The sequence below is a fragment of the Lethenteron reissneri genome, unplaced genomic scaffold, assembly GCF_015708825.2.
Source record: "Lethenteron reissneri isolate LAM-NWPU_2019-01 unplaced genomic scaffold, ASM1570882v1 scaffold_1845, whole genome shotgun sequence".
Taxonomy (NCBI): Eukaryota; Metazoa; Chordata; class Hyperoartia; order Petromyzontiformes; family Petromyzontidae; genus Lethenteron; species Lethenteron reissneri.
The window spans coordinates 176,220-199,050 of NW_026891603.1; the positions used below are offsets into that span (position 1 = coordinate 176,220).

At 49.2% G+C, this 22,831-nt stretch overlaps 2 protein-coding genes across 4 annotated transcripts in view; one reads left to right on the top strand and one right to left on the bottom strand.

Annotated features, from left to right (window-relative positions):
• LOC133339342 (uncharacterized) overlaps positions 1-7,799 on the bottom strand; it is a 37,915-nt gene extending 30,116 nt beyond the window's left edge. For all 3 annotated transcript variants that reach the window (XM_061547469.1, XM_061547468.1, XM_061547470.1), the window contains exons 1-2: positions 7,514-7,799; positions 6,746-6,994 (exon numbers count right to left, since the gene is read on the bottom strand). In XM_061547469.1, the coding sequence (XP_061403453.1) occupies positions 6,746-6,994; positions 7,514-7,700 (436 nt within the window). In that variant the 5' untranslated portion in view covers positions 7,701-7,799. The remainder of the gene's footprint in view (positions 1-6,745; positions 6,995-7,513) is intronic.
• Positions 7,800-8,003: 204 nt separating this feature from the next.
• LOC133339347 (uncharacterized) lies at positions 8,004-22,429 on the top strand. The gene is made up of 4 exons (XM_061547474.1): positions 8,004-8,221; positions 9,353-9,622; positions 19,489-19,849; positions 22,078-22,429. The coding sequence occupies exons 2-4, from the start codon at positions 9,481-9,483 to the stop codon at positions 22,199-22,201; spliced, it is 627 nt and encodes a 208-aa protein (XP_061403458.1). The 5' UTR covers positions 8,004-8,221; positions 9,353-9,480; the 3' UTR covers positions 22,202-22,429.
• Positions 22,430-22,831: the final 402 nt, after the last annotated feature.

The window sequence follows — 22,831 nt, forward strand, 5'->3', positions numbered from 1 at the left end:
GACAACTCTTACTTATTGGCTGTATTGAGCGGTGGTGAGGGGTTTAACGACATATTTATATTTATGCGATCTAACCCAAAACAACCTGTATTATGGATTAGACTGGTCGCGAAAGCCTACTACTACTTGTTATAGAGTTAACCCCGCCTCCGTGCCACGTGCACAGCAGTCCTTTACGTAATTTTCCAATCTGACCTTTTTGAGATGGAACAGAGTTACGCAACTAAGTCATTTCCAGTAAATGTTTGATGTTGTTTTTGATGATGATGAGCAGCTGTTGACTAGCTGGCTGCTCGGTGGTTGGGGTGAATCAACAGGTCATTACACAACACGTTCAAGTGGACGCTATTTCTTTATTGACCACAATAAAGTACTATACAAGTGTATTGTGCAGTAGTGGAGAGTGTAGTATATAGTGTAGTATGTAATGTGTAGTCTATTGTATAATAGTGTAGTATGCTGTGTAGTAGTGTATCGTGTAGTATATATAACTTGTATAGTGCAGTATAATAGTGATAGTGTGAGTATGTTCGACTTATTAGGTTCAATGGAGGTGCATGGGAAGGACAAACTCAACACAAGTTTTCCTAAACAAAATAGTTTTGAATCGAGATAATGCACAAAGTGCATCACTCCAGTGGCTTCCTAATATCGGAAGAGCGTTCCAGACGGCCGCAGAAGCGCATCTGAAGGCGCGTGATGCGGTGACCATCTTTATTCGATGGCTAGACAAACGTGTAGTGTATAGTAGTGTGTAGTGTAGAGTCTAATGTTCAGTGTCGTGTATAGTAGTGTGTAGTGTAGAGAAATGTTAGCAATCCTTTTTGTCCCAATTCCACGGGAAAATGCGAGAGCAGAATCGACAACAATGTGTAATTGATGCTGATTAGACATTGTGGCTAAGTGCGACTCTTATTTTTCACGTCAGCTTTTATCGTGTTACAGCGACCCGATTATCAAGATGACATGCAGTGACTGCTGTTATGTTTTGAGGGGATTTTGCTTGATGCTTCCATTTCCTGGGAAGTGTTTCTCGCACGGTGTCTAGGTCTCGGCCTCAGAGCGCATTCGACGTCGTTAAAAGTGGCTCCTTGCGTTGGCAGGGCAAAGGTCAATCTGCATAGGCAAGTATTTTATCGTGACCCTGGTAGACTGGGTATATGTATACAGTAAAACTTTCTGTTTCTCTCTATCCACGAGCGGTTAGCTTCTTAAGATTGCTCGCCAGTGCAGAATTGGCGGTTGCAGAAACCTCGGTTCCAATGGGGGTCACATGTCTTGGTACGAGTGGACATAGGAAGGGCGGAGTGGTAAATGTTTAATAACGTTGATAACAGTAAATGTGAAATCATCTATTATGAAAGCCCAGCGTTCCGTGTGTCCATTTGTCCGTTTCTCCATCAAATAAATTATGAGAGCCTTTCAGAAGGCCTGAATCTAAAAGTTATAGAAAGTGGACCCCCCCCCCCCCAGCCCAGATGTGGGGGTAAAAAGTTGATCCAACAGGGTACCAAAATATGATAATTGTTTTTTTACCCTTTTATCTGGCAACAAAACTGACACTTTTTTTTGTTTGCATTCCGACTGCAGGTATTGTAGTCAATGCAAACATGACAGCCGTTCGGGAGCACCATTGTCTAGAACAAAGCCTTGGACAAAGGCCTCGATGATGGTTGCCGCCGACTGGTTGGGGAGAAACCAGGCCATAGGCCAGCGTGTGAAATACTCCACCCCTACCAGCAGGTACGTGTTACCTCGGGGAGTGGCAGGAAAGGGACCTAGGATGCCCAAGGCGACAAGCTCATTAATGTGGGACACTTGAATGGACTGCACGGATGGGCAAGACGGCCGAGCTGGCAGCTTTCGCCGTGCGTATTGGGTGCACCCTGCAGCAAGTCAGCCACATCCCTTGCAATGCCTGGCACCCCTAAGTGTAAGAGGAGCTCGTGGGCAGCCCAACAGCCTTGCCCCGCAGGGTAGTGGGCACAACAATTGTGTCTTGGCGCAAGCTGCCGTCCCACGTTATTAAGAGGCCATTGCGCAGGATGAAAGATGCGAAGCCCTCGCGACTCCCCTCGGACTGTCCGACGCGATGACGTAACTTAATGAGGGAGATATCGATTTAAAGCTTTCGTGACTGCAGGGATTCATCTTCTTGGTTCTTTCGGTAAAGTCACGTAGAAGGGAAGTAATAAAATAATAAAAATAAAACATAATAAAATTATTCTCACGACGTTTCGGCCACAACGCAAGCAGCCGTCCTCAGGTGAAAACCAGGTCCGTCGAGGCGACAGAGTCTGAATGAAACAGCACACGAGCTTGGAGCATATATATAAGCTGGGCGCATGGACAAAGGAATTTGCATATCAAGAGGAATTTAGCATATTTATGGGAAATGCAGGAATGTGATTAGAACTGCATATGCATGTGCATTATGCAGGATTAACAGCATCAAAGGGAGCTGCAGTTGCTGCTGCTGCTGCTGCAGTTGCTGCTGCAGTTGCTGCTGCTGCAGTTGCTGCCTTATCCATTTTAATATAACACTATGTATTATTCTACCCACCCTAATGTGTATTAGGGTGGGTAATGTGTATTATTCTACCCACCCTAATGTGTAGCACACAAATATATAGCAGTGTGATACACATTAGGGTGGGTAGAATAATACATAGTATTATATTAAAATGGGTAAGGCAGCAACTGCAGCAGCAGCAGCAACTGCAGCAGCAGCAGCAACTGCAGCAGCAGCAGCAACTGCAGCAGCAGCAGCAACTGCAGCAGCAGTAGCAACTGCAGCAGCAGCAACTGCAGCAGCAGCAACTGCAGCAGCAGCAACTGCAGCATCAGCAACTGCAGCTCCCTTTGATGTTGTTAATCCTGCATAATGCACATGCATATGCAGTACTAATCACATTCCTGCATTTCCCATAAATATGCTAAATTCCTATTGATATGCAAATTCCTTTGTCAATGCGCCCAACTTATATATATGCTCCAAGCTCGTGTGCTGTTTCATTCAGACTCTGTCGCCTCGACGGACCTGGTTTTCACCTGAGGACGGCTGCTTGCGTTGTGGCCGAAACGTCGTGAGAATAAATTTCGATTTAAAGCTTTCGTGACTGCAGGGATTCATCTTCTTGTTTCTTTCGGTAAAGTCACGTAGAAGGGAAGTAATAAAATAATAAAAATAAAACATAATAAAACAATTCTCACGACGTTTCGGCTACAACGCAAGCAGCCGTCTTCAGGTGAAGAATGAGACACTACCAAACTAGGAGCTTATATATAAGCTGCATTGGGGGTTGAAGAGCGCCTTAACAAAAAGAATGTGCATGTGAAGAGGGATTTAGCATATTCATGGAAAATGCGTAGGCGTTGGGCGGGGGGGTGTCAAAGTCATATTATGCCCATGCATTATGCAGGATCAGCAGCAACCAAGGGGGGTGCAGGGATTAGCAGTAACAAAGGAAAGGAATGTTAATGATATGTAGCTGCAGTTACTCAACAACACGTAGAAAACTAAAGTATAAACTACATAAAAAACTAAAGTATAAACTGCATCGCACCATCAGTATACTTACTATACTCTATAATAAGCTGAGTTACTAACAGCAAGTAATACATTACAATTTTACCTCGTAAAAATTCTATAATATGCTTCCATCTAAACCTTATTCTCTTACATCACACGAGCATATACCGTACTATATACTGCCATAGATAAACCCAACATTAAATTATATACTGTATTGCTGTAAACCAACCTATATCTTATACATTTAATATCACACTATGTATTATTCTACACACCCTAATGTGTATCGAAATGGTTTATTACGTCCTTCCAATGATTGCTGAGCCAGAATCCATCTTCTCGGTTAAAGTTGTCTCTGTGTTTATATATACAAACACAGAGACAACTTTAACCGAGAAGATGGATTCTGGCTCAGCAATCATTGGAAGGACGTAATAAACCATTTCGATACACATTAGGGTGTGTAGAATAATACATAGTGTGATATTAAATGTATAAGATATAGGTTGGTTTACAGCAATACAGTATATAATTTAATGTTGGGTTTATCTATGGCAGTATATAGTACGGTATATGCTCGTGTGATGTAAGAGAATAAGGTTTAGATGGAAGCATATTATAGAATTTTTACGAGGTAAAATTGTAATGTATTACTTGCTGTTAGTAACTCAGCTTATTATAGAGTATAGTAAGTATACTGATGGTGCGATGCAGTTTATACTTTAGTTTTTTATGTAGTTTATACTTTAGTTTTCTACGTGTTGTTGAGTAACTGCAGCTACATATCATTAACATTCCTTTCCTTTGTTACTGCTAATCCCTGCACCCCCCTTGGTTGCTGCTGATCCTGCATAATGCATGGGCATAATATGACTTTGACACCCCCCCGCCCAACGCCTACGCATTTTCCATGAATATGCTAAATCCCTCTTCACATGCACATTCTTTTTGTTAAGGCGCTCTTCAACCCCCAATGCAGCTTATATATAAGCTCCTAGTTTGGTAGTGTCTCATTCTTCACCTGAAGACGGCTGCTTGCGTTGTAGCCGAAACGTCGTGAGAATTGTTTTATTATGTTTTATTTTTATTATTTTATTACTTCCCTTCTACGTGACTTTACCGAAAGAAACAAGAAGGTCGTGAGAATAATTTTATTATGTTTTATTTTTATTTATTTTATTACTTCCCTTCTACGTGACTTTACCGAAAGAACCAAGAAGAGGGAGATATCCTCCATTTGGAGGCGGCGCCAATCATCGAGGTTCAGGCCAAGCATCGCATCCCATGCGACCATCCCGTCAGGTTCCCCTGAGGGACTCACCCCAGAGGGAACCACCTCGGCCGCTGCAGCGAGGGGTGGTAGTGAGCTATCAAGTGGCTGCCTGCAGCACCCCGAGCCAAGGAAACATGCACACTTTTCACCAGTTGGCAGACGCAACAAGGCGTCGGCATTAGAGTGTTGTCTGCCCTTATGGTAAGTAACCATAAATGCATAGTCCTGGAGGACCTCCAACCAGCGAGAGTTTACCGGATGGCTGGTCAACTCGTAACGCGTATTGTAGTGCCGCGTGGTCGGAGCGCATGGTGAAATGCCTGCCATACAAATATGGCCGGTACTGTTGGACAAAGAATACAATGACCAACAGCTCATGACGAGTAATGCAATAGCGTTGCTCCACCAGAGACAACACACAGCTGCCATATGCAATCACGTGTTCGATCCCATTGAAGACCTGTGACAACACCCCACCAATGTCGGTGTTGCTGGCATCCGTGTCGAGAATGAATGGCACGGAAAGTTGGGGTAACATAGGGGAGGAGCATTTACCAAGGCGTCGCGCAGCGAGTTAAATGCGGCCTCCTCCTCTCTCCAATGGAACTTCATCCTTTTGGCTGTCAGCGCCTGGAGGGGCTTGGCAATGGACGCAAAACCCACCACGTAGCGTCGATAGTAAGACGCAAAGCCAATAAAACTCCGCACTTGATGTGGGGGTTGGCCACGTGCGAACACAATTTGTTTTCTCCAGATCAGTGGTAATGCCCAACTGGCTGACAATGTGTCCAAGGTAATGCAACGTAAGGGGTGGCATTTTTGTGGTTTAAATTTAAGATTTGCTGCTTGCATTTTAACAAAACGGCCCTCAAACATTCCAGGTGTTCCTCGAAGTGCGGCTGAAGACAATAACGTCATCTAAATTAATCAGGCATGAGACCCATTGGAGCCCAGCAATAACCAGTTCAATCAACCGCTGGAATGTTGCTGGGGCCGAGTGGAGATCCATGGGCAGCCAGTTAAATAAAAAAATGCCCTGCGGCTTTCGGAAATCAGTCTTAGGTTTTGATGCCTCGTCGAGGGCCAATTGCCAAAAACCGGACAAAAGATCCAGTGTTGAAAAGTAACGTGCCCCCCTAAGGCATCCAGTGATGAAGTGGATATGGGTCAGCCACGGAAATTTTATTAAGCCTTTCATAAATCGACACGAAACTTTAAGCTGCCATCCCCCCAAACCGCAGTGTTTGAAGGACCCAGCAGGACACCCCATGCCATCGCCACCAAATCAAGAGGTTTCCGTAGCCGAAGGGGAACCAACATCTGCACATCTGGCGGAATGCACACAGTTCGAGATGCCAATGCCTGGACGGTAGCGCTGGCTGTGCGCAACCGAGTCAGTCAAGGCAGGAATGCCATATGTCGACCACAGGGTTCGATACAGCCCTGGTCGATAAGAATTTTTATAGGCATTTTGCCAAGAAAATCTTTTCCCAGTAAGCATGGAACAATGAGGGGTGTGTAAACTAGAATGGGGCCCGCCAATTTCACATCACCGATATAAATCTGGGCATTAATCTGGCCAATTATGCCCAGCGACCCTCCGTTAGCAGCGAAACATGGGACATCAATTGGATATAGGGTACGACATTTCTTATGTAAAATATTGTAAATAAGGTCAGAAATGAAGGTGGTAGAAGCCCCTGTGTCGATCAGCATTCGAAAGTGACCCCCTCGATGGATCCAATAATGACAGAGGACCCTGCGGCCGCGGCAACAACTCTATGGGCCAACTCTGACCACTGACCTGGTCGAAGTGCCCAGTCGGTTTTAGGACATTCTGACCACCCGACACCCAACGCACTATGAACACGTGACGCGACGTAATGAGGTGTACGGGGTGAGAGCGGGGGGCGAGCGTGTGTGGTGCCGCGACTCACCTGAGGCCGCCGCAGAGCCGAGTGACCGAGAAGCTGAAGACCGTGGTCCGGAGATGCGACGTCGAGGTGCCCGCCAGCCCGACGATACGTGTCCCCGTAGACCGCAGTTATAGCAGGTGATGAGGGCTGCATCCGGCCACAGAGATGCTCGTCCCCACTGTCGGAAGTCCTGTTGACAAGAGTGATCATCGGCTCTCCAACCCCCGGCTTGAGTCGATGCAAAGGTTGGGTTGAGGCTCCTCCGATGAACTGCAGGAATCGGCCAACACAGTACAGGCATCAAGACCCATCTGCCGTTGGAGGAGATAGTGCGCTTGGATGCATTTTTTGGTGCCCAGGGAGCACAGGTCTCCGTCGTCAATGGAGTGTATAACCACACGCAAGTCCCGTGCTAGCGCCATCTTTTTAAAAACAAGTGCATCGATGCCCTCGTAATTCTAGACTTGAAGCTTTCGTGACTGCAAGGAATCATTCTTAGGTGTTTTCGGTAAAGTCACGTAGGTAAAACATCAAAATTAATAAAAATAATAAAATAAAATAAAGATCACGACGTTTCGGAGGCAACACAAGTCTCCGTCATCACTGTTGTGACTGTCCCACCTGATGACGGAGACTTGTGTTGCCTTCCGAAACGTCGTGATCTTTATTTTATTATTTTTATTAATTTTGATGTTTTACCTACGTGACTTTACCGAAAACACCTAAGAAAGGTGGCCATCGCCAGGGTAAGCGATGCGCTGCGGAAGGCGAGGAGAGTTTCCGACTCACCCTTCCTCCGAGCAGCGAACCAGTGTCGCGTGTTGGATGGTAGGCCGTAGATGTCGGCCATTTGTTGCAGCGTCCGTTGCAGCAGAGATCGATCCTCCCGTGGAATCGTGATGAGAGCGGCAAGGGCGTCGTCGTCCAGGGCGGCTGGGAGCGCCCGTAGCACCTCTTCCTCCATCCACCCCGCCATCTCGCGATGTAAGAGGAAGTGGTGCTGAAAGTCCACTCAGTCACCTCCCACCACAGAGAACTCTTTGAGGACGGGCAGGCGTTGGTGGATGGCCGGCTCGCGTCCCACGGGCAGATGCTCTTCATCACTTTTGGCGGGAACTTCGCCCCATCAGTCAACAAGATGGCGGCCCCCTGCGCCGGTCTCGCAGCTGATGGCGCGCGATCGCTGATTGGCGCAACCGCGACCGGAAGTGACGCACGTCCCATGATGCTCTCGGCTTCTGGCGGAAACTCCCCCAACCTCGGCGGGAGATTAAAAATATTGGGCAGGAATTCCAGAACCGGCGGCGGCTTTTGCCGTTGCCGCAGGGCCGCTCTGCCCCCCTCCACTGTCGGCTCCCCGCGATGAATCTCGTCGAGGATGGAGGCCGCGGCGTGCAGGAGTTCGGCGAGGCAGGAGTGCTCTCCCCATCGGGTGGCCGGGCAGACTGCAGCTCGGCCGGCAACTCTTCATCCCCTTCTGCCGGAGTTGCATATACTGTCAGTGCATGTTTTTTGTTTGCATTTCCAACACAAGTATATGTGGTTAATGAATACATGATTCCTTGAAAAAGGTTTCAGTTTGGTGGTTTAACGTCTTCACACCTGTTTTGTTGCCAGGAAAAAGGGGAAACCCCATTTTTGTTTGTGGAGAATAATAGCCATTTTCTATACTTTTAAGGCAAAAACAATTAGAAAATAACACTACCCAGGAACAAAATCTTTTTTTATTACACAGTTTTATTTGAACTGTATCGGGCCTCCCCTCGGTCGACTCAGCCTCAAATGAGTACCCCCCCCTCCCCGTGCAGTGGTTGTGTAGTAAACATCGCCACTGGGGAGACAAAGGCGGCCGGACGTGCGTGGTGCTGGACACCCACCCCCTCTGTGTGTGCCACAGTGCGGGTAGCCTTCAGAGGCTGCTTGCTAACATCACTTAACCCCCTTAGTCTGTTAAGGCAATACGGGGGATATTTGTCTTTGTTTGTATACGTACGTGTGTGTGTAGGTTGAAATGTCTAAGTGCGCTATTGGACACCATGGTTTAATTGTTAATATTTACTCAGTATGAATGGAAACAGTATATATATATTTCCACGCATTGCAAGAATCTATATAAGTCTGGATATTTCTCTAGCCCTTCTGGAACATCGATAGCATTCTCATCACCCAGCTTTCTAGCCCCTTCTGGAACATCATCTTGTTGTCGTGATGATGGTGGCGATGGTGGTGGTGATGATGATGATGATGGGATCTCTCTTCATCTTTACAACAGAGGTTAATGGTGAGTGTGCTGGTGGTGGTAGTGACGATGATGATGGTGGTGGCGGTGGTGGTGGTGATGGAGGTGAAGGTGCCACTCATTCACCCACCCACACACTCACAAACCTACTCACCCACTCATCCACCCAATCACCCACTCACTCACCCACTGATCCACTCACTCACCCACCCACTTACTCATCCACCCACCGAACCACAGGGTTTGGCTACTTCCTCCGATATCTGAGGCTTGGCAATCGCCACATCCATACAATTCTCTCTCTCTTAGCCATTCACCCACACACTCACCCACTCACTCACCCACCCATCCACTCACCCACCCGCCCACCTATCTTTGTCTGCCCACAGCCGCCTTGGTCTGCACTACTCCATTTAGCGAAAAGTTCAAGGACGTTTCCGCGTCCCCTGGCGGGATTCTCATCGGCGTTGGGAGCGACAGAGACGTCAAAATCTGGTCCGGTTGCTCTTGGCGACCGATGGGGGCGATGTTTGATCAGATATCGATCGGTGGCCGAGGTCGGGGTGCAGCAACGTCGAGCGGAGACCTCTACGCGTGGGCGAGAACCGACGACGAAAACGTGTACTACTACCACGGATACGCGTGGTACCACGTGATGGGTGAGATGATGATTTGCTTCTGCCGCTGCTGCTGCTGCTGCTATTATTAGTATCACTACTGCAAGCAGATTATTTTAAAGTGATACGCCCACTCATTCACCCACCCACCTACTCACCCACTCACTCACCCACTCACCCAACCATCCACCCGCTCACTCACCTACTCACCCATCCACCCACTCACCCTCCCATAGACCCACACACCTACAAAAAAAAGACAGAGATCCCTTGTATAGCCTTGGTAGACTGTAGGAGCAAGTGCTGTTAGCAAGCACATATGAAAGCCGGAACGGTACGTGATGGGGTGGGTGGCCAGCACCATGCCTGACCGGCTTTGTCTCTCCAGTGGCGATGTTTACACACTGCACCAGGTAATCATTTGAGGATGATTCAAGTTCAAGTTAATTTATTAGGTATAGCCCTGTGAGCCATTCGGCTCTTGAATCGGGTGCAACCGCACGTAGGGGAGGCCCAGGACCAGTTCAAATAATCGTCACTGGGTGTTGATGGCGAGCGGGAATCGAAGTTGGGTCACCAGGATCACAGCAAAGCACACTAAACGCTACACTATCGCTCCCCACGACCTATTCACACACTCGCTCACCCAAATACTCACCCACTCACCAACTCATTCACTCATCCAACCACCTACTCACCCACTCACTCACTCACGCGCCCAATCACCCACCCGCCAACTCACTCACCCACCCACTCACAAACCCACACACTTACCCACGTACCCACTCACTGACCAAACCACCTATACACCTGCCCACTGACCCAACTATCCACCCACAAACCCACCCACCGATTCACTCAATAACCCACTCATCCACTTATTCACCCACCTACTCAATCACTCCTTCACCCACCCATCCACCCACTCACTCACTCACTTATCCATTCACTCATTCATCCACTCACCCACTCACCCCTTCAGTCACTCATCCAACCACTCACTTAACCACTCACCCAGTGAGTCACTCATATACTCACCCACCCATACACTCACCCAACCACTCACTCCCCCACTCACCCTGTCAGTCACTCACCTACTCACACACCCACCCACTCACCCACTCACCCACCCACTCATTCACTCACCTACTCACTCACTAACTCATCCACTCATGCACTCAATCATTCACTCACTCACATACTCACCCACCCACTCACCCACTCACACATTCATCCACTCACTCACCCACTAACTTACTTACCCATTCAATCAGTCATTCTCCGATTCACTCATTCATCCACTCACTCAGTCACTCATCCACTCACTCATCCACTCACTCACCTACTCACCCACCCACCCACTCACCCACCTATACACTCACCCAAACTCTCACTTTACCACTCCTCCATCCACTCATCCACACATTCAACCACCAACCCACGCACTCACACATTCACTCACTCATTTACTCAGCCAGTCAGTCACCTACTCACCAACCCACTCACCCACCCACCCACTCACCTACCCACCCACTGACTAACTCAAACGTCCACTCACTCACCTACCCATCCACTAATCCACTGACCCATTCATCCACCCCCTCACTCAGCCACTCACCCACCCACCAACTCACTTACTCACTCACCTAGTCACCCACTCACTTACCTAGTCACCCACTCACTTATCCGCTCACCTGCTCACCCACTCTCTCACTCACTCACCTATTCACCCACCCACCCACTCTTCCACTCACCATTCATCTATCCACTCACTCACTCACTCACCCACCCACCTACTCACTCACTCACCCATTCCTCGACTCACCCACTCATTCATCCACCGTCCCACTCACCATTTTACCAATTCACCAATTATTCTTTGGTTCTTTCGGTAAAGGTACGTATAAAGAGAAAATAATAAATTAAATACTAGCATACGACGTTTCGATTGCAACACAAGCAATCATCATCAGGTATAAATGAAATAGAAACACAAATCTGTATACTAGATTTGTGTTTCTATTTCATTTATACCTTACGTGACTTTACCGAAAGCTCCAAATTAAGTTTTAATTCACCAATTCACTCACTCATCCACTCAGTCACTCACTTGCTCCCCCACCCACCCACTCACCCACCCATTAACTCACACCACTCACTCACTCATCCACTCACTCATCTACTCACCCACCCACCCATCCACCCAAACTCTCACTTAACCACTCCTCCATCCACTCATCCACACATTCACCCACCAAACCACGCACTCACACATTCACGCACTCACTTACTTACTCAGTCAGTCACTCACCTACTCACCCACCCACTCACCCAACCACCCACTCACCTACCCACCCACTCACTCACCCACCCACTCACTCACCCACCCACCCACCCAACCACTCACTCACTCACCCACACACCTACCCACACACCTACCCACACACTCACCCACACACTCACCCACCCATCCACTAATCCACTGACCCATTCATCCACCCCCTCATTCAGCCACTCACCCACCCACCAACTCACTCACTCACTCAATCACTTAGTTATCCACTCACTCACTCACTCACCCATTCACCCACCCACTCCTCCACTCACCCTTTCACCCACCAACCCACTCACTCATTCACTAACTCATTCCCCGAATCACCCACTCACTCACCCACCGTCCCACTCACCCTTTTACCAATTCACCAATTCACTCATTCACCCAATCAGTCACTCACCTACTCACCCATCCACTCACCCACCCACCCACTCACTCATCCACTCATTCACTCACTGACACACCCATCCACTAATCCATTGACCCATTGATCCACCCACTCACTCAGCCACTCACTCACCTACCCACCAACTTACTCACTCACCTAGTCACCCACTCACTCATCCACTTACCTTCTCACCTACTCTCACACTCACACACCATTCACACAACCACTCCTCCACTCACTATTTCATCCACCCACTCACTCACTCAATCACTCACTAACCCATTCTTTGACTCACCCACTCACTCACCCACGGTCCCACTCACCCTTTACCAATTCACCAATTCACTCACTCACCCACTCAGTCACTCACCCACTCACCCACTTACTCTCCCCACTCATCCACTTACTCACCCCACTCACTCACTCACTCATCCACTCACTCATCCACTCACCCAGCCACCTACTCACCCACCAACCCACTCACCCAACCACTCACTTAACAATTCACCGAGTCAGTTACTCACCTACTCACCCACTCATACATCCACCAACTCACCCACCCACCCACCCACTCACACCCACTCACTCGCCCATACACTCATTCACTCACCCACTCACCCATTCATCCACTCACCGATTCATCCATCCACTCACTCACCCAGTCAACCACCCACTCACTCACCCAGTCACCCACTCACTCACTCACTCATTCACCCAACCACTCGCCCATTCACTTACTCCCCAACTCACCCAGTCAGTCACTCACCTACTCACCCACCCACCCACTCACCCAACCACCCACCCACCCACCCACGCACCCACTCACTCACTCACTCACCTTATCACTCACTCACTCACTCACCCCACTCACTCACTCACTCAGCCATTCACCCACCCACTCATACAACCATCAACTCACCTACCCACCCGCCCACTCACACCCACTCACTCACCCATCCACTCATTCACTCACCCACTCATCCACTCACCGATTCATCCACCCACTCACTCACCCAGTCAACCACCCACTCACTCACCTAGTCACCCATTCACTCATGCGCTCACTGTCTCACTCATCCACTCACTCACTTACTCATTCACTCACTCATTCACTCACTCACCCGCTCACCAACCACTCACTTAACCACTCATTCATCCACTCATCCACCCATTCACCCAACCACTCACCTACTCACCCACCCACCCACTCAACCACCCACCCACCCACGCACCCACCCACTCACTTACTCACTCACTCACCTTATAACCCACTCACTCATCCACTCACTCACTCATCCACTCACTCAACTACTCATCCACCCATTCACACACTCACCCATTCTTCCACACTCACCCACTCACCAACTCACCTACTTACCCACTCACTCACTCACTCACCCACTCTGTCACTCACTCACTCACCCATTCAACCACCCACCCACTCATCCACTCAACTTTTCATCCACCCACTAACTCACTCACTCACCTATTTACCCACTCACTCATACACTCACTCACTCAGTCACCCAACCACTTGCCCATTCACTCACTCACTCACTCATCCAATCACTACCCATCTACTCACTCACCTACTCACCCACCCACGCACTCACCCACCAACCCACTCACCCAACCACTCACTTAACCACTAATCCAGTCAGTCACTCACCTACTCCCCCACTTATACAACCAACAACTCACCCACCCACCCACCCACTCATACAACCACCCACTCACCCACCCACCCACTCACACACACTCAACCATTCATCCACTCACTGACCCACTCACTCACTCGCTTACTCATCCGTTCACCAACCGACCCACTCACCCATCCACTATTTTATTTACTCACCCAGTCAGTCACTCACCTACTCACCCACCCACGCACTCTCCAACCCACCCACCCACTCACGCACTCACCAATTAATCCACTCACTCACTCACCCGATTACTCACTCCTCCACTCACCAACCGAGCCACTCACCAATTCACCAATTCATTCATTTCACCCACTCACCCATTTAGTCACTCACCCAACCACTCAAATAGCCACTCACCCAGTCAATGACTCACCTACTCACCCACCCACCTACTCACCCACCCACCAACTCTCCCACCCACTCGCTCACCTGCTCACCCGCTCACTCTCTCACCCACTCACTCACTCATCCACTCAGCAACACACCCACCCACCAACCAACTCACCCACTCACCCACCCACCCACTCACTCACCCACCCACCCACCCACCCACTCACTCACCCACCCACCCACCCACTCACCCATTCACCCACTCACTCATCCACTCACTCACTCATCCAGTCTACCACCCACCTGCTCACCCATTCACTCACTCATCCACTCTCCCACTCATTCATACACTCATCCACACACCCACCCACCCACTAACCCACTCAATCACTCACCCAACCACTCACTTAACCACTCATCCTTCTACTCATCCACCCACTCACCCACCCACCCACTTACCCATTCACCCACACACCCATCAACTTACTCCCCCACTCACTCATCCACTCACTCACTCATCCACTCACCAACCCACGCATTCACCCATTCACGCACTCACCCACTCAGTCACTCATCTACTCACCCACCCATTCATCCACCCACCCACTCACCCACTTCACCCACGCACTCACTCACCATCTCACCCACTCACTCACCCACTCACTCACCCACTCACTCACCCACTCACTCATTCACTTATCCACTCACCCACCCACTCACCCATTCACCCATTCACTCACTCACCCACTCAGTCACTCACCTACTCATCCACCCACCCAATCACCAACTCACCTACTCACCCACTCACCCACACCCTCACCCACTCCCCCACCCACCCTTAATTGAATGAACACAGCTGTACCAATGATATTCTATCTGCGTCTCAACATCCCACTGCTATTGTTAGTGTTGGAGTCAAGTTCCATGTTTATTTGGTTCGCCTGGCTATATCATCATACTCGTTGACACATTGAGACCCATAGAGCTATATATATCTACATAGAGACCCATAAAGACTGATTTAGACACATACACGTCGATAGATATACATAGACATGTGAAGGTAGATAGATACTCATAGAGATGAATAGAGATACGTCGCGACCCACAGAGATACATAGAGACCTATTGAGATACAGAGACCCATAGATATACAGAGAGATTAACAAATAACAGATATACGGAGATACACAGAGACTCATAGAAACATAGAGAGACCCATACAGATAAACAGAGATACACAAAGAGATTCACGTAAATACACAAAGACCCATAGAGAAACTCAGATACTCATTCAAATGCACAGAGATACACATATATCCATAGAGATAGACAAATATGAATAGAGACCCATAGACAAACACAGGGATACAGATGTAGTGACATCGCGGGATGTCACTGTGCAGTACCGGCCTAGAGGGTCACGGCGTGCGGTGTAACGACACCACGGACACCGCAGTGGTGTGGGTTTAGTAGCGGCCCTAGAGGGGCCCGGTGAGCGCTGATTGATAGCGCTGGATGGCACCGCGCTTGGCGTGCAGTGCCAGCCCGACAGGACATGGTGTGGGAGTGCCGGCCGTAGGAATGAGGTTACTAAAGGCCATGGCACTCTGGTTGACCCGAGAGGAAACGTGACCAGTTAAGTCTACAAAGGGGCCCGAGTGGGGGCTAGGGGTGGTCACGTGGTTAGCATCCAGATCCTTCCCGAGGATTGTGGAAGGTGGTCGTGGCCAAGGGCGGAGGCAGTCACACTGCAGAGAATAGAAGTCGGGTCCCCAGAGGGACCGGCGTTGTTGTTCATCCCGGAAGAAACCTTTGTCTCCGTTCTCCATTCCACTCACTCACCCACCCACCCAGTCACCAACCCACCCACTCACCCATTCATCCACCCTCTCACTCACCCACTCACCCAATCACTCACTCACCTACTTAGGCACTCACTCACTCATTCATCCACTTACTCACTCATCCACTCACTCACTCGATCACTCACCACCCAACCACTCACTGATGCACTCACCCAGTCAGTCACTCACCTACTCACCCACCCACACTTTCACCCACTCACCCATTCACTCACCCACCCATTCACCCACCGATCCACTCACTCACCCGCTCACTCACTCACTCCCTCACCCACTCACCCAATCATCTACCCACTCACTCACCCGCTCACTCACTCATCCACTCACTCATCCACTCACTCATCCACTCACTCACTAATCCACTCACCCACCCACCCACTCACCCACCCACCAACCCACTTAATCACCCACTCATTCACTCACCCACGCACCCATGTTCCCACCCACTCACTCACTCACCTATTCACCTGGTCAGTCACTCACCTACCCACGCACTCACCCACGCACTCACCCACCCACTCAACCACCACTCACCCATTCGCCCACCCACTCATCCACTCACCCACCCAATCACCCACCCACTCACCTACTCACCCACACACTCACCCACTCCCACACCCATCCACTAACTCAACCACCCACTCACCCACCCAATCACCTACCCACTCACTCACCCTCTCACCCACCACTCACCCATTCGCCCACCCTCTCATCCACTCACCCACTCCCCCACCCACCCTTAATTGAATGAACACAGCTGTACCAATTATATTCTATCTGCGTCTAAACATCCCACTGCTATTGTTAGTGTGGGTGTCAAGTTCCGTGTTTATTTGGTTTTCCTGGCTGTATCATCATACTCATTGACACATTGAGACCCATAACGACTGATAGAGACACATGCACGTCGATAGATATACATAGACGCATAAAGGTAGATAGATACTCTTAGAGATGAATCGAGATACGTAGCGACCCACAGAGATACATAGAGACCTATTGAGATACAGAGACCCATATATATACAGAAAGATAAACAAAGAACATTAGAGATACACAGAGATACACAAAGACCCATAGAGACAAGCAGAGACCCATCCAGATACAAAGAGATACACAGATACCCTGATGGATGCTCATAGACCCATAGAGATACACAGAAATACAAAAAAACACCCATAGAGAAACTCAGATACCCATTAAAAAGCACAGAGATACACAGATATCCATAGAGATAGACAGAGATGAGTAGAGACCCATAGACAAACACAGGGATACAGATGTAGTGACATCGCGGGATGTCACTGTGCAGTACCGGCCTAGAGAGGCACGGCGTGCGGTGTAACGACACCACGGACATCGCAGTGGTGTGGGTTTAGTAGCGGCCCTAGAGGGGCCCAGTGAGCGCTGATTGATAGCGCTGGATGGCACCGCGCTTGGCGTGTAGTACCAGCCTGACAGGACATGGTGTGGGAGTGACGGCCGTAGGAATGAGGTTACTAAAGTCCATGGCACTCTGTTTGACCCGAGAGGACACGTGACCAGTTAAGTCTATTAAGGGGCCCAAGAGGGGTCTAGGGGTGGACACTTAGTTAGCATCCAGATCCTTCCCGAGGATTGTGGAAGGTGGTCGTGGCCAGGGGTGGTGCCAGCCACGCCGCAGAGAATAGAAGCCGGGTCCCCAGAGGGACCGGCGTTTTTGTTCATCCTGAAAAAACCTTCGTCTATGTTCTACATTCTACCGAGTCTCCAACACATGGACCTGGACCCGAGCTGTGGTCGTTGTCCGTAGTAGCAGTTACATTGTAATTAGTGTAGTTAGCCAGGTGGTCACCACCATAGGTTGTTATTCTAAGGGGAAGTTTCCTCTTGTGTTGGAGTTAAATGAATATGTTGTATCCAAGTATACGTCTGCAACTCCGTCGAACTCACTACACATATATACACAGATATATACAGAAACCCATAGAAATACATAGAGGCCCATATAGATACTCAGAGACCCATATACAGTGATACCTCGGTTCACGAACAACTCGGTTCACGACCAGAAAATTTCATTAAAATATGCTTCGGTTCACGAACTCTGCTTCGGTTCACGAACAGGAGCCGCGCCCATTTTTATGCTAATTCCAGGCTGTCACATGGTCGTGATTTATTGTAACGGGAGCGAGCAATGCAAAATCAGCCGAGGGAGTACCCGCCTCCTCCTCCTCGGGGGCTCGCGACACGTGGTGCGCCCGCCTCTTCTGCCCTTCACGCGCAGGCTACACGCGCACACGCACGCGCGCGGACGCACGCACGCGCATGCACGCGCGCGCACCCCGGAATGAGCGGAGAGGCACACATGCGCCAGCTGTGACAGTCATCCCTCTTCACCTAAAAATAAAAAAACCCCGAGCGATGGATTTTTTTCCACGTATTTTCGTCAGCGTTGACCACAGCCCCCCGAAACGATCTCTCCTTGAAAAATCTATTATGCAAAAATGGAATGAGTGCCATGACTTTTTTGAAAAGCACCACCCCAACATAGCTGTCACGAACAGAGTGTTAAATCTCATGAATGATAATGTGGTCTCTCAAAAAAAAGGTCAGAACGGATTAACCGGATTTACATTGAACCCTATGGAAAAATGTGCCTCGGTTCACGACCAATTCGGTTCACGACCAGAGTCATTTCACGAATTAAGTTCGTGAACCGAGGTATCACTGTAGATAAACAGAGACCCTTAGAGATATATAGAGATACACAGAAACTAATAAAGATATACAGAGATACAAAAAGACGCATATATATTCACAGAGACCCATAGAGATACACAGAGACCCATATAGATACACAAAGACAATAGAGATACACAAAGACCCATAGAGAAACACAGACACCCATAGATATACACAAAGACCCACTTTTCATTAGGAAACAATGTTAATAGGGCAGGTTACATTGCTGGGGAAATTTACAATCGAATTTGTTTTTTATATTTGTGTTTATATATTAAACCAAACCCTATATATACGCATGGATGAATGCGTGCAGATGGAGTGCAGCAATGCTAAGTCAGAGCTGCACCTTGTAAATTAACCTGGAAAATGCGACCTTAAGTGAAGTAGCGCTAAGTGAAACACACTTTCCCATAGCAAGCAATGTTAATGGGGGAATTTATGTTCCTGGGGTAATGTTCTACCACACTTAAGAACATATAAAAACTTTCTTAACATATGAACCACCCTATATAAACTTTAATTTTCTTTACAAATGTATTTAAATGAATGGATGCGTGCAGATGGTGCAAAGGCATTCACGGGCGGAGCCCCGGGCTACATCTACGCCACCGGCCTCATGGGCGGCTATTTGAGCGTCGTCTGCGCCATTGCGCCCGCACTCGGCGAGCGCCCATCCTGGGTGACGACCTCTATAAATCTCCTGAACATCTTTGCCAACGTCTACGCCGTAGGCTGCTCGGCCGACGAATGCTGGGCCTGCGACAACTTATACCGTCTGTGGCATAAGCCCAACGTTGACTGCGCCAACACAACGTGGGTGAGGGCGAGCGGTCCAAACGCTCCGGTTATGCCCAAGAAAATAGTGGTGGACTCCGCGGGTGGAGTCTACCTCCTTGGAACCAATGCGCAACTCTACCACAGGTTTGAGTTGTGTTGTTAAGTTTATGGGTGGCAATGTTGAGTCTATGGGTCTCAGTGCTGAGTCTATGGTGCAGTGCTGAGTCTATGAGTGAGTACTGAGTCCATGATGCAGTGTTGAGTCTATGGGCAGTGTTGTTAAGGCCATGCTGCAGTGTTGAGTGTATGGGTCTCAGTGTTGCGTCTCAGAGTGGCAGTGTTGAGCCTATGGGTGGCAGTGCTAACTCTATGGGTGGCAGTGCTGACTCTATGGGTGGCAGTGTTGAGTCTATGTGTGGGAGTGTTGGGTCTATGGGTGGAAATGTTGAGTTTATGCGTGGCAATTGCTGAGTCTATGGGTAGCAGTCTTCAGTCTATGCGTGAAAATTGCTGAGACTATGCGTGGCAGTTCTGACTATGGGTGCCAGTGTAGAGGTGTTACGGAGGGCAAAACAAACACACTGGGCGTGGTTATGCCCGTACGCCAAGAGGTGCTTACATCCACGTCCGCACCGTTTAGCCTGGGGGGCTAACATGGCGCTGGGATCCCCCACGGCCCCACCCCTCAGTGGGGAAGTTGCTATATAAGACGGTGAGCCGGAGGGCTCGGGGTTCAGTGTTCAGCCTTAACCAGCGAAGCAAGAAGACCGGCTAGATAGGCCCTGGGACTCCCCTGGATCGCTGTCCTTCTCAGGACCGACCAGGGCAAGCCAGTGGCGTGGCCCCAAGAGCCCAGAGCCGATGTTCTTGTAAGAGCCGGTCTGGGGACTCAGGGTGCCGTAATCCCAGCTTAAACAGAGCTGGGTTAGCTAGCCTCCCCTAGCCCTGTAGTGGAGGACCTAGGAGTAGGCTAGCCGTGACATAGATAGTGTGATCTCCCTGTTAGACGGGTGAAGGGGCCGATACCCCTTCGAGTGTTGTACATCACGGCCTGTTATGTACATTGTGGTTAATAAATAAGTGTGCCTCCAACTACGTCGTCCAAGTCTCCTGGAACCTACTACACCAGTGAGTCTATGCGTGGCAGTGCTGACACTATGGGTGGCAATGTTGAGTCTATGCGTGGTATTGCTTAGTCTATGGGTCTCATTGCTGAGTCTATGATGCAGTGTTGAGTCTATGGACAGTGCTGTTAAGGCTATGCTGCAGTGTTGAGTGTATGGGTCTCAGTGTTGAGTCTCTGGCAGTGTTGAGTCTATAGGTGGCAGTGTTGAGTCTATTGGTAGTGTTGCGTCTCAGAGTGTCAGTGTTGAGTCTATGCGTGGCAGTATTGAGTCTATGCGTGGCAGTGTTGAGTCTATGAGTGGCAGTGTTGAGGCTGTGAGTGGCAGTGTTGAGGCTGTGAGTGGCAGTGTTGAGTCTATGGGTGGCAGTGTTGAGTCTTTGGGTGGCAGTACTGAGTCTATAGTTGGCAGTGTTGAGACTATAGGTGGCAGATTTGAGTCTTATAGGTGGCAGTGTTAAGTCTCATAGGTGGTAGTGTTAAGTCTTTGGGTGGCAGTGCTGACTCTATGGGTGGCAGTATTGAGTCTATGGGTGACAGTGTTGAGGCTGTGGGTGGTAGTGTTGATTCTATGGGTGGCAGTGCTACTCTATGGGTGGCAGTGTTGAGTCTATTTGTGGGAGTGTTGGGTCTATGGGTGGAAATGTTGAGTCTATGGGTGCAATGTTGAGTCTATGGGTGGTATTGCTTCATCTTTGGGTTTCATTGCTGAGTCTATGGTGCAGTGATTTTTATAAGGATGGCAGTGCTGACTCTATGAGTGAGTACTGAGTCTATGGTGCAGTGTTTAGTCTATGGGTAGCAGTGTTGAGTCTTGGTAGCGTTGCGTCTCAGAGTGGCAGTGCTGAGTCTATGGGTGACAGTTTTAAGTCTATGGGTAGCATGGTTGAGACTATGCGTGGCAGTGCTGAGGCTGTGGGTGGCAGTGTTGCGTCTATCGGTGGCAGTGCTGACGATGGCTGGCAGTGTTGAGTCTATGGGTGGCAATTTTGAGTCTCTGCATGGCAGTGCTGAGTCGATGGGTGGCAGTGCTGAGTCTATGGGTGGCAATTTAGAGTCTCTGCGTGGCAGTGCTGAGTCTGTGGGTGGCAATGTTGAGTCTATGCGTGGCGGTGCTGAGTCTAGGGTGGAAGTGCTGACTCTATGGGTGGCAGTGTTGAGTCTATGTGTGGAAGTGCTGAGTCTATGGGTGGCAGTGCTGAGTCTATGGTGCGGTGATGAGTCTATGGCATCTCTGTTCTTTTCGCAGGGCTGTGAATATAACGACGTGGACTCAGCCAATCCCCAGTGGATACTTCCTGTCCTTCACTGTACACGAATCTAACCTTATCGTCATAGACTCTGCCAGGACCATGAAGATATGCAAAGTGTGATACCCTTGGGCCATTGGCATACTCTTTCACTCATGTTTATTTGCTCACCCACCCACTTACCTGTCCATCCCTTTACCCACCCACTCATACATCCACCCACCCACTCACTCAACCACTCACTCACTCAACCACCCACTCACACATCCACCCATTCACACATCCACCCACTCTTTCATCGACCCACTCACTTACCCACCCACTCACTTACCCACCCACTCTGTCACCCATCCAATCTCTCACCCATCCACTCATCCAGCCACTCTCTAAACCACTCACTTACCCCCCCCCCCCACTCTCTCACCCACCCACTCTCTCACCCATCCAATCTCACACCCATCCACTCATCCAACCACTCTCTCAACCACTCACCCACTCACCCACCCACTCACCAACCCACTAAATAATTCACCCATTCGCCCACCCACTCACCTGCCGACCGACTCACCCGCCCATCCATTCACCCACCCATGTGATGGTTAAGTAGTGGTGGTGAGTCTGTTTAGTTTTGTTGTGTTTTGAGGTTAAATTTAACGAAATAAAAACATTGAACGAGGATTGGAATCTACGGAACTTAAAAGCAGAGTCACTCAGCAGCCTTTACAGAGACACCTCAATATACAAAGATATTAT